This window comes from Onychostoma macrolepis, chromosome 19 (genome assembly GCF_012432095.1).
Source record: "Onychostoma macrolepis isolate SWU-2019 chromosome 19, ASM1243209v1, whole genome shotgun sequence".
Taxonomy (NCBI): Eukaryota; Metazoa; Chordata; class Actinopteri; order Cypriniformes; family Cyprinidae; genus Onychostoma; species Onychostoma macrolepis.
Genome location: NC_081173.1, coordinates 16525796 through 16541056, shown reverse-complemented (window position 1 = coordinate 16541056; position 15261 = coordinate 16525796). Strand labels below are relative to the sequence as shown.

At 38.4% G+C, this 15261-nt stretch overlaps 1 protein-coding gene across 1 annotated transcript; it reads right to left on the bottom strand.

Annotated features, from left to right (window-relative positions):
• Window positions 1-454: 454 nt before the first annotated feature.
• On the bottom strand, window positions 455-3061 carry dlx6a (distal-less homeobox 6a). Its single transcript, XM_058753168.1, has 3 exons — window positions 2051-3061; window positions 1431-1624; window positions 455-1190 (listed from the first exon to the last, which is right to left on the bottom strand). Exons 1-3 carry the CDS (start codon window positions 2358-2360, stop codon window positions 951-953), a joined length of 744 nt encoding a protein of 247 aa, XP_058609151.1. The 5' UTR covers window positions 2361-3061; the 3' UTR covers window positions 455-950.
• Between the last annotated feature and the right edge of the window lie 12200 nt (window positions 3062-15261).

The following is a 15261-nucleotide window of genomic DNA, read 5'->3' as shown; positions in this document are numbered from 1 at the left end:
AAAAACCCTCTCTTGGATAAAACCCATAAATTGTCCCAAATATCTCCTTCATATTGAACGAGACTGCAGCTGGATGCTTTGTTCAGGATCGATCCTGTGGCGAAAGGCATTCAGCGTCTCGCAGATCAAGGCAGAGAGAAAGGGGGAAAACATTTTGTCAATACCTTAATAATTGAGCTAGAGAATGACAAGATGGACAAGATGCAGCTCTATTCTGTAGGAAAAACACTTTGAGAAACCACCAACTCGGGTAAGCTATTTTGCTATTGCTTCAGGTATTTTTTCAGCATTAGAAAAAATGTCATAATGTGGAGGTAACTATTTACACATTACTGTGCAAGCCGTTTATAGGTCCTAATTCTGTATGTTTTATAGAGAAATTATTTATTTATGCAGATTATTCCAATAATCAAATTCATAACTGATTCTGAAAAGCCTGCTTCATAATGTCTCCAAAAGAAAAAAAGCACGACACGTTACTTGAAGTCATGTTTACTCCATTTATGACAAAACATAAAAAGTTTTTAACAACTAAAATCGGACAATATATTTACAATCAAATTGCTTGCTTTTGCATGATCAGAAACATCTACCCAAGAGGTTTGAGTTCGTTTTCAAATGCGACTCAAGCGCGTGCGTGCGCGTGTGATGTGACAAAACGTTTAGCTTCCTGTTCCGATTTCATGTTGGCGATGAATGTGTTTGATTAGAGTCAAACGTGAGAACAGATTTTTAATCAATCTGTTTATGATGCTACCGACAGTTAGTTCCATTGTTGACCTTCGCCACACCACATCTTCATCCTTCAAAAGAAATCGTCCCCTTAATATGCCAGAATAGGTCTCTATTAAGGAAGTTAAGCCGATGACAATGTGCGTCCTAGCGCACGTGAACTGGGCGAAGACAGGATGTCAACATCAAGGCCTCTGGCCTAAAAAGGGGCTAGTTGCCTATCTCTGCATGGCGTCCTGATGAGGCGACGAGTACCAGTGTGAGTAACCGGGCATGTAGCTGTTAGCAGACATGTTTACTCCTTTAGAGGAGGCTGAGACGTCCCAGATAGGAGGAATGGCTGGAGAGCGCGGGGACAGGGCGATGGAGCCGGGCAAAGGGTCACTCTCGTGAGGGTTGCCGCCTTGTTTTAACAACTTCTTGAACTTGGACCTTTTGTTTTGAAACCATATCTTTACCTGAAAGACAAATAAAAAATTTAGGTTGCTAAATTGTTAAGTGAAGGTGATGTCTAATTTAGTCTAACATGAGATTTTATTTTTTGTCAGGGTAAAAAACAAAAACAAACGTAGGCTATTAAATAGCCTACTTCCAAAACACCATTATTCCACCATTATCAATAACAACAATCAAGATATAGTACTCAGTCTAAATGAGAAGCACAATACACTAATAATGCAAATGAGTCCACATCTCACCTGTGTCTGTGTGAGCCCGAGAGAGGCAGCCAGTTCCGCGCGCTCTGGTAAAGCCAGGTATTGAGTCTGCTGGAAACGGTGATTTAGTGCCTGGAGCTGCAAACTGGAATAAATCGTCCTCGGTTTTCTGATCTTTTTGCCTTTTCCGTTGAAACGTATTTCTCCATTTTCAATCACTGTTGTTTTCTGCTGTTCTGAAAAGGGTGAATATTGTGGAATGATTCCCGCACATAAATATGTATAAGCATTTTAAATGCGTTTTTTTTTTTTTTCGACAAACACAAATAGTCTGTAGGCTAATGTTCATTCAAGTACTCTATAGCATAATTACATTGTCTGTCATATTTAGGAAATTGCATGTAGTGACATGTCGAGACGGAGACAATTAGATGCTAATTATAATTTGCAATGGTGGGTAGAATCACTAGCGGAACGCAATAAATCATTTTGAGGAGAACACCGTTATCGCTGACATAGCACAGCCAAAACTAGTCGAGAACAAAAGAGAACGGGTAAGGTGCTTTAAATACGAACTTGTAGTGTATGTCCTTGTTACATTTAACCGAAGTACAGCTTAGTAATGAAAACGGAGCTATGTTTACGCGTGCAAATACGCTTACCTGTGGCGTCTAACCTGGTCTGTGCTCCGCTGGCGTTACTGTGGTAGGACGGCAGGTATGGACTGTGGTGTGGATGGCTTACATAGGAGTAAGGTAGCGACCTGTTATAGGAGTTCGAGCCGGAGTACGGAGAGCTGTCGTGCTGATGATGATGATGAGACCCAGAATGAAGACAGTGGAGCGGATAATGGCTGGCGGCCATCGACGGGGAGCTCTGTTGTGAGTGCGATTGCTGTCCAAACTCCATGAAAGCAGATTTTGACGAGTCTTGAGCCTCCAGACCGTCAGCCATCGTAGTCATGGTCATCATCAAATTTTCTGCTTTGAGAGCACTTACCCCCTATCTCTGAAGTCCAAATGAGTCCTTTCGTTGTGTTCGTTTCTTTCTCTCCTTGGTTAGGAGATATTGCGTTATTACCTCCACAATTTATCCTTTTTGTCCTGTAATTCTCACGCGGTATGGTGGAAGGTGGGCTTGAGTAAAGGCAGAGATTTTAAGGTGGATTCTGTTAAATTTGAGTCCTTGCTTCCAGACTTGATGCAGCCACTACAAGTAAAATGGTTTGTCTCCAAAGGGCAGCGCCTTCCGATTGGTCATTCAACCTAACGTCATCAGTTCTCTGCTTTAGCTGAGACTTCACAGTGAGTTAACCTACCTTAACAGCTCCCACCGTAGCCATAACCATGTGGAGAATAATAATGCTGGGATATCCCTCTGATATTCACAAAATTCCCAGTCAGATACGCGACTCCGGAGACAATGTCACGCGCTGCCATTGAAGTAATTAATCGCGTGGTTCGTAACCGCGGCAGAGGTGCCAAATAACGTTTAGCCTACAAACCGCGCAAACACTGAATGCATCGAACCGACAGAATACGATACAGCTACTTCAATGCCTTACGTATAACTACAAAGTCGCTTTTATATGGACGTCAATCTCTAAATGCATATTCAACATAGAATCCACAATAGTAAAATAATAGCACAGCACAAATAAAACCACACAGATCAACACTTAAATAAATAGTGTGTGATTTACAGTATAGAAAAAATATATTAGGCCAAGGTGAAAACACGCGATGCCAAAATAGAAAAAGCACAGTTTTAAGCGTCTTCAGAGAGGATTCACGTGAACTACTAAACACGCCAGATATGGTCGGGTTTAATTAAGCCCAGTCACTGAAAGGCCCGGGTTAGTGACAGCCTTTCCTTGTAGTAATCACGAGCCAGTCACAGTTGAAAATATATGCAAATTACGAGTGCAGTTTGTGGTTTGGCAAATCGCGATCACATTATAAACCACGATGTAAATATACCCTACAACTTGCAAGGCTTTCTTCATTCTCATCTCACTCAATTTTTATTTTATAGACAACGAGTTTCCTCATGATATGGCATAAATTTACTTTAAATGGTAATGAAAATGCAATTATGGTCGCAATCAGTTATATCCAAATCCTCTTTGATTATCCGTTACACTGTATTCAGACTGGCGCTATAAAATTAAGAACAATTCGTCTGTAATGATTATGGACCTTGTTTATTTTGGGAGGTGGATTAAAAGTGGATATAGCATAAATTATCCGCTAATTATACACCAGTGTCGCCTCAATTATCCTCTTATCAAAAATGGTAGCCCTAAATGCAGCATTTAGTTTCAATTTTCTCCCTTTCTGTAACAAGAACTGCGTACCTTGCTATTATTACCAGGGATGTTATTTACTTTGCCGGATTTAAGAGTGCACAAGCGGCGTAGATAACCATTTTCCATGGTGGACTGAACTTGGGAGAGACAGAAAGGCAGCTGGTCGCTCTGAAAGCTGCTGGATTTCTTCATGTAGTCAAGATATCGAACATTCTTTCAAAAGAATTGTGCCAGGTAAGAGGAAACGTGGAGCATTAGATCATTCGTTTGAACAATGTAATATTTAGGCTACTGAATGTGTGATGCTTTTTGTTTCTTCGAAATATTATTTAAAAAAATCTGCCACAATTTGCTTAAATGCAACTGTCAAATGAGTTAACAGTGGTGATCAGGAATTTGATTGATTGTTGCTGCTGCATGACCAGTGTGAAAATGTTTGTCAAGCAAATGAGAGCGAAACCAGAGACATATAGCCTTGGCATGGTACAAACAAATCTTCCAATTATGCTTTCTTGCTGGCATTTTAAGTGCTTAATTGATCGAGACTTCATGGTTTGGTACCTTTGCTACCTGTGTTGACAGTTTAACTTTGATAAATTGAGGACATAAACTACATCTAGAATGGCTATATTATCCAGAGACTGATCTATTAAATTATTTGATGAAAAAAAATCTGACAAAATTCTGCAACAGGCCAGTGAATCTGTTTCAGCGTATATTGTACACAGGCTCCGTATGTCAATTAAAACTAAATGAATTTACATGCTGCTGAATTATTGTAAATGGTGTTTGTTTTGTAGAAAAATTGTATTCCAGTATCTAAGGAGGAAAAAATGCGCAGAAATAGACAAATAAAAATATGAATAAAATATGTGCCTTTGAGTTAGTTTGAGAACACCATAACCATTGTGTTATAAGTTAAAAATTGAAGTAAAAAAAAAAAAAGTACAAATATTTTGTTGGACACAAAAATAATATATTTTATTTATAATTAAAAATGTTTAATTTCTGCATTATAAAAGCGAAACCAAACTCGTCTTTAGTATTGCTGGAAAATTATTTAAATGCATTTAAGTTTTTTAATTTAAATTGTCATTTTTAAAAATGTGAACTATAATGTAAATAATAATTAAACTTTTTATTATTTTTATTATGATTATGATGATTATTATTGGGAATATAATCATAGCAAAGCATGCATGTAAACCCATAAGCATCATATTACAAATCTGTCAAAAAGAAAGGAGAGGGGATCTGTGTGGACATGCCGGCGCTCGAGTGCATCCATGCAGCCTTATCTGAGCCTTAACACAAAACTAGTTTGAAATGGAATCGTCTTCATTCCGAAAGCGCACCGGATCTTCTTGTTATTCGTCCGAACAGACATATTGACCGGCTCGGATGGAAAGACACCGTCTTGATTGTACAGACTTGCCAGTCTAGCAGAGGCGGCTGAACGGGTCTGCTCTCTCCGATCTCAAGCCCATCGGCTGTACGCAGACTCGCAGGCGTCGACGGATTTCCATGGCTGCTGAGCAGAGGAAGTGGCGAGGCAAAGCGAAGGCAGATGGATAGCACGCGCAGCTGTCGGTTTTCTGCGCGAGATCACTACAATAGAAATCAAGAGAGGAGAACAAATACCACCAGACCCCTCCCTGCCATTTAGCCTATAGGTCTCATATTAAATCATTTTATTTCAGAACTAAATATTTAACTGAGTCGGTAAACTTTGCGGATGCTTTATTTGATTGGAAGCCGGTGTTAGAAAAATAAAGACAAACAAGACAGAGACATAAAAAGGTGGAAATATGAAATCGGATACCAGTTAAATATAGGCATAAATTCGATTAAACATTTAGTTTGATAAAAGGGCAAACATTTAAATTATTTAAAAATAAAAGAAGATTATTAATGTCGAAATAGCCTATATATTTAAATATAGGCCTAGGCAATTAAGGCGTGTGTTTTTAAGTTGTTAATCCTCGCGTCATATCCTCATTCTTGCTAAAAGCTCCTCCTGATTGACTGGTGGGTTGATTAATGTAACTTTACACTAACAGTGGTCACGGTTTAGTGACCGTGGCCTTAAGGTCATATCATAACGGTCCATTTTTGATAGCCATGTATTAGCGAGGCCTAATGTCACAGATAGCATTAGCTTTGCATCTCTGTGCATTTGACGCAGGCTGCATCGGATATTTCATCCCAATGTACAACAAAGAAATTTGTTTATCTCTAGAAAATAAGAACATAGGACTGTGTAGTACACAGACCTGAAAGGATACTTCAATGTTCAATTCAAAATTACAGCCAACGCAGAAGCGCACGTTGCCTCTTATGGACATTAATTTTCAGTTCATCTAAATGAAGGTGGCTCTGCTGAAATATCTTTTATCTTTTGAGAAGGTTGCACAATTGAGAACAGTGGGATTTTTCGGGGTTCTTTTTCGACTTAATAGAAGACATTATTAGCTCTGACAGCACACGGCTCAGGTCTGGGGGAGAGGATTTTCTAGAGAGATGACAGACAGGAAGGCCAGCAATCACAGGCTTTTTTATCCGAATGTACTGTTCGATGCCGTTTATCCCTGATGATAGAAAATTGCTCTGTTGCCAGGACGCGGCTGCTGAAATAGAGGGCAAGAGCAACATTTCCATTTTCCAGTTTGAAAGCCATTGAAATGAATTAGTAAAATGAAAAAAATCCCGCGGTAAACAAAGAGGGGCAAACAAAGATACACTTTTTTCCTTGCGCCGAGCCCCCTTTCATTTTGTAAATTTTCGTTAGCTGCTTTTCTGAGGCTTTGAATTCAACACTTGCAAATGTAATGGGCTCCTGATGTGCACGTGAGATAATTACGCATTTTCAATACATTCTAAATGTAAAGCAAAGTGTAATTTGTTCCTGTTTGCATATATTTGTTCACGTATTACTGTTTACAATAGCACTATTTTAAGTCTTAATAAGTATTGAAGGTCAATTGAAATATTTGCACATTCATTATACTCGCACAATGACAGAATAACTGTTGGGAATACATACGAAATTAATTGGTTTTATCATTTTGACAAGTGGCTTGTCATTCGCCTCGCATTGATAATATTTCTTAACTTGTAATCCATAAAGTCTCAAGGAGGAGTTTGTCAGAATATTACTTGTTGTGACAGTTTGAAAACACACCCAACGAATAGTAGGTTTACGTGTCATGACAGACACATGCTTTATTGTTATTTGGGCGCGCAGTGGCCGACCACAACATGCGCATTTGGTAAACAAGCGCGCGCAAAACAGACCTTGATCAAAATGCACGAATAACCAACACCCCTTGTCCAGACATTTCACAGGTGAAAAACCCCAAGTTTACAAGACAACCATATAATCATAATTTTGATAAGCAACAGCACCAGTCATTGCTCGCCAAAACGGGAAAACTCGTAAATATTAACAGCAGGAGATCAGCACGACAGTTATTTTCACGTGTGACAGAGCCTGTAAATGTTAAACGGAAAAATGTACGATAAACAACTAAATATTATTTCTTCCAATAGTTGGGATTGGGATATATATATATATAATTATTTCTATTGGAAGAAATAATATTTCGTTGTGTGTGTCTGTATATGTGTATATATATATATATATATATATATATATATATATAATTTTTTCAATTATTGGAAAAAATAATATTAAATTCTTATTTGGTATTGTTCTGATTCTGAATATCATTATAGTGATACTTCTGTTACTGATATCGAAATGCAATTTAGCTGTCATTAACAATTGATGCGTCACTTTTCAACCATTATAACAGGAAACATTTGAAACAACGTTCAATGTTCAACGTACAGTTAGAATTAAAAATACATTTTTTACGCACTCCATTAATCAGAACATCGTACATTCATTTCTTTATTCACATTCACAGCATCTTTTAATCCACTGATTTCTCTTTGATCTTTAAAAGCGGGTGAAATCAATGGCTATATTAATATTTACGTGATACGGAGATCCTGTGGCCTTTAGAAGGATAGCATTTTGCATATGAATCTTTGCATGGGCAGGTGGTTTACCTCGACGGTGCTTCATGTCGTGTATTAATGCAAGTAAAACATTTTCTCTATACAGCATGTATATATTTGCCTTGAATTTGTGCCTGCATTGTCTGAATACAGCTTTTGGAGCGCCTATATCCTGCAGTGCATTTGCCTGAGCTATTTATCCACCCATAGCCATTATTTATAATCATTGCTATTAGCTGGCTCTGATAGATTTTGATCTTTGATTGAAGTTGGTCCAGCTAATCTGATTCGAGGGACCATGGTTACGGTTTCTTTGTGTGTTAATCATGTATCCATACAACAAAACATACCAATTGTATTTGCTTAATTTTGCTGATATTTCGATTATGTTTTTTTTTTGTTTTTTTTGGATACAACTGGGAATTACAGTGTCAAACAACAACAACAAAAATAATATTAATTTAAATGTAATATTAAGTATTTATTCAAATAATGCTGTATTATTCATGCTATTTTGTGCTGGCATTTGGTGGGCTGATGTTGCGTGTGATTTAAGGAGAAGTTTCCCTGATCTGGATTTCCTCAGGTCAGGTGAGGAAGTGGCACAAACAATGAAGCACGGACAATAATTGTTTGCCTGAAACTCAAGAACATTGAGTTTGATGAAGCGTAAAAAATCAGAGAAAAAAAGTCACACCTGGAGAACCGCCTTGTGCCTACCACATTCATTCTCCTGCCATGGTTCACATGAAAACCAGTCTGCAGGAGCTGCGTGCATTTCTCAAGCTCCTGTTCATGGCTTAAACATCACAAATGACGAGCAAAAATACAAAGACTAGCTGAAACTACAAACTTCTCGCTGATGAAGATCATTTGAAATTCACTCACAAAAGGTTCTGCGGGAGCTATAAAGACTGCACAGTTACTCCAATGAAGCTGTGAAGCCAAAGAATGGCTTGCTGGCAAAAATGCGTAATGCGTAAAAACACAAGCTGTTTAATTTAGTTATTAGTATTTAAAAGTGGTACTGAAAAAAATTGCAGAGAATTAAATTGAAATAGCAAGCAAGTCCATATTACATTAAGTCATAAGGGAGGACTAATGTATATTTTATCAGCCACTCTATTAGGCATATGCAAGTAAAAATGAGTGTATGGTACAAAAACATTACTCTCAGGATTTTTGGCTATGTTTTTGCATAGTAATGATGGATTAATGGCTGTAAGGTTAATGGAAGACAACATATCTTCCATTTATTTCAGATTAAATGCTGCAAATGCACTAAAGGTGATAAATTATTTTTGTGTAGATTGAAATTTGGAGAGAAAAAAAACATTTCTCATAACTAAGCATTAACCAGACTATTAAACTATAGGCATTTTGTGCAGTAACATTAAATACACAAGCATAAAATTACAGGAAAATAAAGTAATAATAGTGTGTACATTTAATCTGTGAATTTATTCATAAGATCATCTGAGCAAATGTTGTTAAAGCTCATATAAGTGCATTAATGCTGTGCAAAAAAACAATCCCCTTAGCGTTTATTTTCATAAACTAACAGCCATTTCAATTGAAGGGTTTTAGGCTTTTCTCATTTTACCAAAACACACGCCAGCAATCACAGTGATAACTGCTCTTGGAAATGCATTAAACCAAGGAGCTCATTCAATCAATGTAAGGAGAGGCTGTTCAAAATAATGCTGAATATACAGTCAAATAATTCTACGGGATGACCGTACAAAACATCCGAGAGGCAACAGTAAAGATGCTTTCCACACATTGCATGAGAGCTAGCATAGAAATAATAGAGATGCAGGTATGTTTTTATGAGGGGTAGATTTGTGTGCGACTGAAGGGGGGAACTGGGGGTGGGCTGAGCGCTGGAAATCATCTCCATATAGAGCAGCAAAGATGAAGGACAGTGGGAACGTTGTTCGAGTTTGGATCTGGATCAAAATGGATCTGATCACACCAGACTCGGGACATGTGGCGGTTTAAATGGCAAGGCAGGGGTGGCGAGCCGTCAATCATAAGCTCTCATGCTTGCCTCAACTGCTTTCCTTCTTTTCCAAAAGCCAGCAGACCAACGTAGGAAGAAGGCGAGTGTTTGTGGAGTCTCTTGAATATTCAAGCAAAACCAGCATCGTTTGATGTTTCACAGCTGTGGCCTTCAATAAACATTTCTTTCAGAGTAAAAATGTAGCTTTAAACTATATTTCAAATAACCGTGAGGATTTCATTGTACACAAGCCATTCTTTTGTTTCAGCAGCTCAAAAAAATGCATCTTTTCAGGTGGGTGTGCAAATGCTCTTCCTAAATAACAATGGAAACCTGGATGAAACAATGTTATTGTTTTGTTTGACACCGTGTGCTTTAGAATTCTATTGACCGAATATGAAGCACCTCATCCACACATCCTGCTGTCTATCTCTGTCCAGCGCCTCCTCTCGTCTCTCTCAGTCACCCCTGTTCGGTTTCTACAGCTGCAGTGAGTGAGATATGACCAGAGAATTGGCCTCTGGGAGAGCAGCAAGCCATCCTGGTGCTATTAGGCTCGTGGCTAATAATAGGTGTTTCAGTCCGGGGGAAGATCAATCAGGGGGAATCATGGGGAATGTTCTGAGGAGCGCTTTTACACATCTGTCCAGATGGATGAAATTACACTTGTCTGTTTTTAGTTGCATTACTCCCAAATTGGCTGTCTACTTTTTTCTCTCTTTCTCTCACTCTCCCCTCATTCATGTGTCAGTGGTCTACTAAAAGGATTCGGCACTAAACTCCCTGTCATTTTGGTCTTTCCTTGCTCACTCTGCCCTCTCTCCTCAGTCACCTTATTTACGTTCTTGCATTCAATAAGTTCTATGTAAAAATTATGTAGAATCTACACAAAAAAAAAACGGACAAATTGGTACTTATATTAAGTAATTTATGGAATTTGATCATATTTATGTCATTAACAATAAGGTCAATGAAAGCTGAGAGTTAATACTAATTACCACAGCTGCTGAAAACCATATTCAGCAAAAAAACAAAAATACAAAATTAGAATACAAAAACAAAAATACAAATTACGTCATATAAAAAGTGGGTTCCTTAGTATTAGGCCAAATTAAAAATAAGGGGAATAAAATAAAATAAAATAAAATAGTTTTGCATGTAAGTCTGAAAATAAGCATAAAGTTTATAAAAAATAAAAATAAATAAATAAATAAACATTTTCTGTTGAGTCTAGTAAAATATTAACTGCATTAACAAACAAAAAAAAAAAAAAATGTAAAAGCTTTTTATTTTAGATAGCTGTCAATGCAACATTTCTCCAAAAAATGAAATAAAAATAAAAATGAATATGAATGAGATATTAAATAAAAATGAATAAAAGTCACAGCTAACTAAAATTAAAATTAGAAAATGCAAAAATTGAAACTAATCCAAAATATTAAGAAATACTATAACAGCATCTCAATGAATCTAAACTAACACCTGGTTATGAGGATAAATGGACAAATATCAAACATTTAGACCACTAATAACACCATTACACAAAAGCTAGATCTTCATTTATGCTGAAAATATAATTTGCCATTAAAAATGTTACATTAAAAAAAGAAATGTTCCCTGGTGTTCTCAGACTTTTGGACCCCCACTGTATTTGTCATCAGCTCTGCTATCTCTATAATTTAAAATATATAATTATATGCATTTGCATTGTGCAGCTGCAATCACAAATCCCCAAGTTTCCCATCCAAAACAATGATATGCGTGAACAATACTTGCAGCAAGTCATTAGAAAAGAAAAACCACCGTTGCCAATGCTTATGTGAGCAAAGACCCTCTAAAAACAATGTTTTTGCACCTAAATCCCAAGACACACAGAGATTGCAAGCAAAAGGACACATGAGAATGTGTGAAACTGAGGCATTGAAATCCTGACCTGTAGTAACCCTTGAACAAGCGAGTGCACTAGCTGAGGAGGTAACCACATGCTGGACGGGCTGCTTGCGATGCAGCACCGGCAGTTATCTAGCACAATGTGTCAGTCAGAGAGTGGGGCATAGAGACTGAGAGGGGTCATTTGCAGACTACGAAACAGCTGTATGCATCTGCGCTTCCTAACCACGATGGCTGACAGCTCGAAATATTTGATACTTGAAAGTGGCTGTCTGGCAAGTTGTATTGAATTAGCCTTTTTCAGATTGTGCCCTCCTGAGTTCTTACACGGACGATGTCACTTCTATCAAAACTCTGAGACTGATTTGCTTGCGGTGTGAATTTGTATAAGTATGTCTGCCGTAGCCACAATGGGTTCACGCACACAATACAGGCACTCTGAGAAATTACCTCTCAAGAAAGACACAGCGGGATACTTTTTATCAGTGAAAATGAATACTGTACATCATTGTTGATTCTAAGTCTGCAAAGAACCTGATTTGAGATGTTCTCCTATTTTTGATTGCCCAACATTGAGAGATATTTCAAGCACTGAGCAAGCTGTCTAAGAAGAAAGACGCAAGCTCGATGACCAGAGGAAGAAAATCAAGGCTCCCCAATGTGTTACCCCTGGCAACCAGGGAAAATTAGCATTGACATGTGAGCGAGGCCACGGAAAGGCCTCTGGGTATTTTACGGCTTGAAAAGTGACAATCAAAGTAGACGTAAAGACATACTCCCATTCTATTTATATTGAAATCAGCTTCTTTTATATTTCCAGAAGGAAGAGCGTCAAACTTATAATGTATGTATTTTGTTCATTTCACTGTGCTGCACGTCGAGCCTGCGATGCCTGGGCTCTCGTGTTTGCCCCCCGCTGTGGTAAACAGAATGCGACTCTCATAGCGGATGCATTTCAGGCCACTCACAACACGCTAGTGAGGCTGACATGGCCTCCCTCATTTTCCGCCACAAAATTCAGCTGTGGTGATTGCCAACACACATAATGATAGCGTCTCCCAGAGTCACTGAGGTGTCCCACTGACGCGCCAATATTCTCTCTGTCATATTGCAGGAAATTCAGCGGCTGCCCTGGAGAACCTGCCTTCCGCATGCATCAGAAGTTGTTTTGTTAATCGAAACAAAGGGCGGATTGCATGATCCAAGGCACGGAGCGGCTCGCTGTTTCCTCTCATTACAAGACGGCCTTACCAGCGAGGAGGAATATGCATGAATACATTAAAAGGTAATGAGGAAGCTGTCAGGAGAGGGTCGTTCGGGGCAGCGCTCGGCGTTGGAGTGCTTTCTGAACATTACGTGATGGACTTGTCGTCTTGGGACGAGAAGCAAAACGAGGTGGAGTTCAACGGCGTTACTAATGGCAGCTGTTGCCAGGTCTTCGTCCGTGCTGGTAATGTAGGTGCAGAAGCATCTCACCTTATATGTGTTGTATTTTAAATGCTAAATTAAATATTTCAGTTCTCAAACTATGAATTCTGTCATTTCTCAAGCATGAATGAAAATGTACACTGACTTTTAAAAAATAAGAAGGACCCAAGGGTGAACCATCATTTGCAATCATATTTTGGAATATTCACATCAAGGCAACGTGGAATCGCATAATGGAATGTCATGGCAACAACACCTGGCAGCAGTTTGTCCTCATGCCCCTCCCCCAAACCGAAAGCGCTGGAACATTATTTCTGTGAGACAGAAAGCCCTATGAACAAATAATGGGTGAGCGCCAGTTTAAATAAAGTATGGTTTATTACTTGTGGTCAGGACCGTCTCTCTTTTTTAAAAAGTGTGCTGTATAAAAACCGCTGCCAACATTTTTTTTCTCCATACGGTTATAATACAAAGTCGTTTTTTTCCCCTCCTCACAGTGAGAGATTCAGTCAATAAAGGACCGGCAGTAGACCAGTAGTCTGCAGCCACAGGAGAATGGAACAAGCCACACACGCCAAAACAAACTGGTGCTCCTTTGCGATTTTTCAGTTCGGGCATTTTAATAAAACATTTACAGTCCTTCTGCGCAGGGTAAATGTTTTGCGAGCATGCCCTGTTTTGCTTTTGATATGAATCAACAAAAAGACTGGAGGGATTCATTTCCTTCACCTCGAAAATAAAGAGCTATAAGCGGCCCATTGGATTTCTGAAATACATTTGAGCCCAGGTCCAGGTGTTTTGGTCTAATTCGCAAACAATCCTGCTGTTGGATATCAAACCAATTATCCAAATGAATTGTACAATACCAAGAAACAGACACAGCAATTTTCTACTTCCATTTATATGTGCCACTGCAATTATAGATCATCAGAAACTGTCATTAAGTAACACTAGGCTTGTATTAAGACCACACAGACTGTAGTCACTGTCTTGCAACTACAAAAAGAAGGCGTCCATTAACGCGGTCCGCTTTGTAATAGTCACTGGCCTTTAAACGATGATGACAACACCACAGATATACATCAAACAGCTATCAAACACTCGCATTGAAGCCAGTGATTAGTGAGTTGAAATTACGACTTGGTCAAACAAGACTCCATGTCTATGGAAACAGCTACCTTTTTGTACATATTAAGCAATTGCAGCTTTGAGAAAGTGAGAACTGTGCTAATTCATTTTAAAGTGAGACACACTAATAAGTAAGGTTTCATAAATCATATTTTAGACCCTACTGGGAATTGGGTTTTATGGATATCTTTTAAGGTTGGTGACCAACACAGCAAAGCACTTAAGAGGAATTCATTTTTCCAGCACTCAAATGTCTCCACTGAGGTATGCAGCCATCCCCACAGTCCTCGCGTTGAATTAAAGCAGCTTTAGGTGGGAGAATTAAAGTGGCGAGTTAAAAACGAGCTGAGGTATATTACACACTGGCTCGTAAAGTTGAGAAAAGTCATTCATTTTAATACACACCAATCAAGCTGTTGAGTGACTTACTGTACGTGAAGTTTTTACCGTGATGACATCTCTCTGCACAGACAGACAACCTGGAGTGCAGCTATGCACATTAACTCAGCAGACAGACGGTGCAGTTTACTTTAGTACCACTAAAACAGCAAAAAAGACAGAACTACTCATGTTTAAGATGAATTACGGTTAAGGTTATCCTTCAAAGGCTTCTATGTGAGCTTGTTAAGACAGAGATACTGTGACAATGCACATGCCAGGAAACACTCAACGCAAGGCATCCTTCCCATATACAGATGTGCCTACAAAATAATGATTTACAGTGCTCAAGAATACGGTTTTTATTTGCTTGTTTGTTTTTTGCTTACTGTTCCATTAACATTAACAACTGATCCCCACTGTGTAGTTAGAAAACAGAAAACAAAAATGCCAAATGTACATTTTGTCACACTTTATATTAGGTGTCCTTAACTACTATGTACTTGCATCAAAAAATAAGTACAATGTACTTATTGTGGTCATATTGTATTGCAAAACATGTTTGCTGCTATTAAGGTGGGATACGGGTAAGGTTAGGGACAGATTTGGTGCTATGGGTAGGTTTAAGGGTGGGTTAAGGTGTAAGGGATGGGTCAACAGTGTAATTATAAATGTAATTGCAGAAATTAATTACAGATGTAATTACATATAGGTAT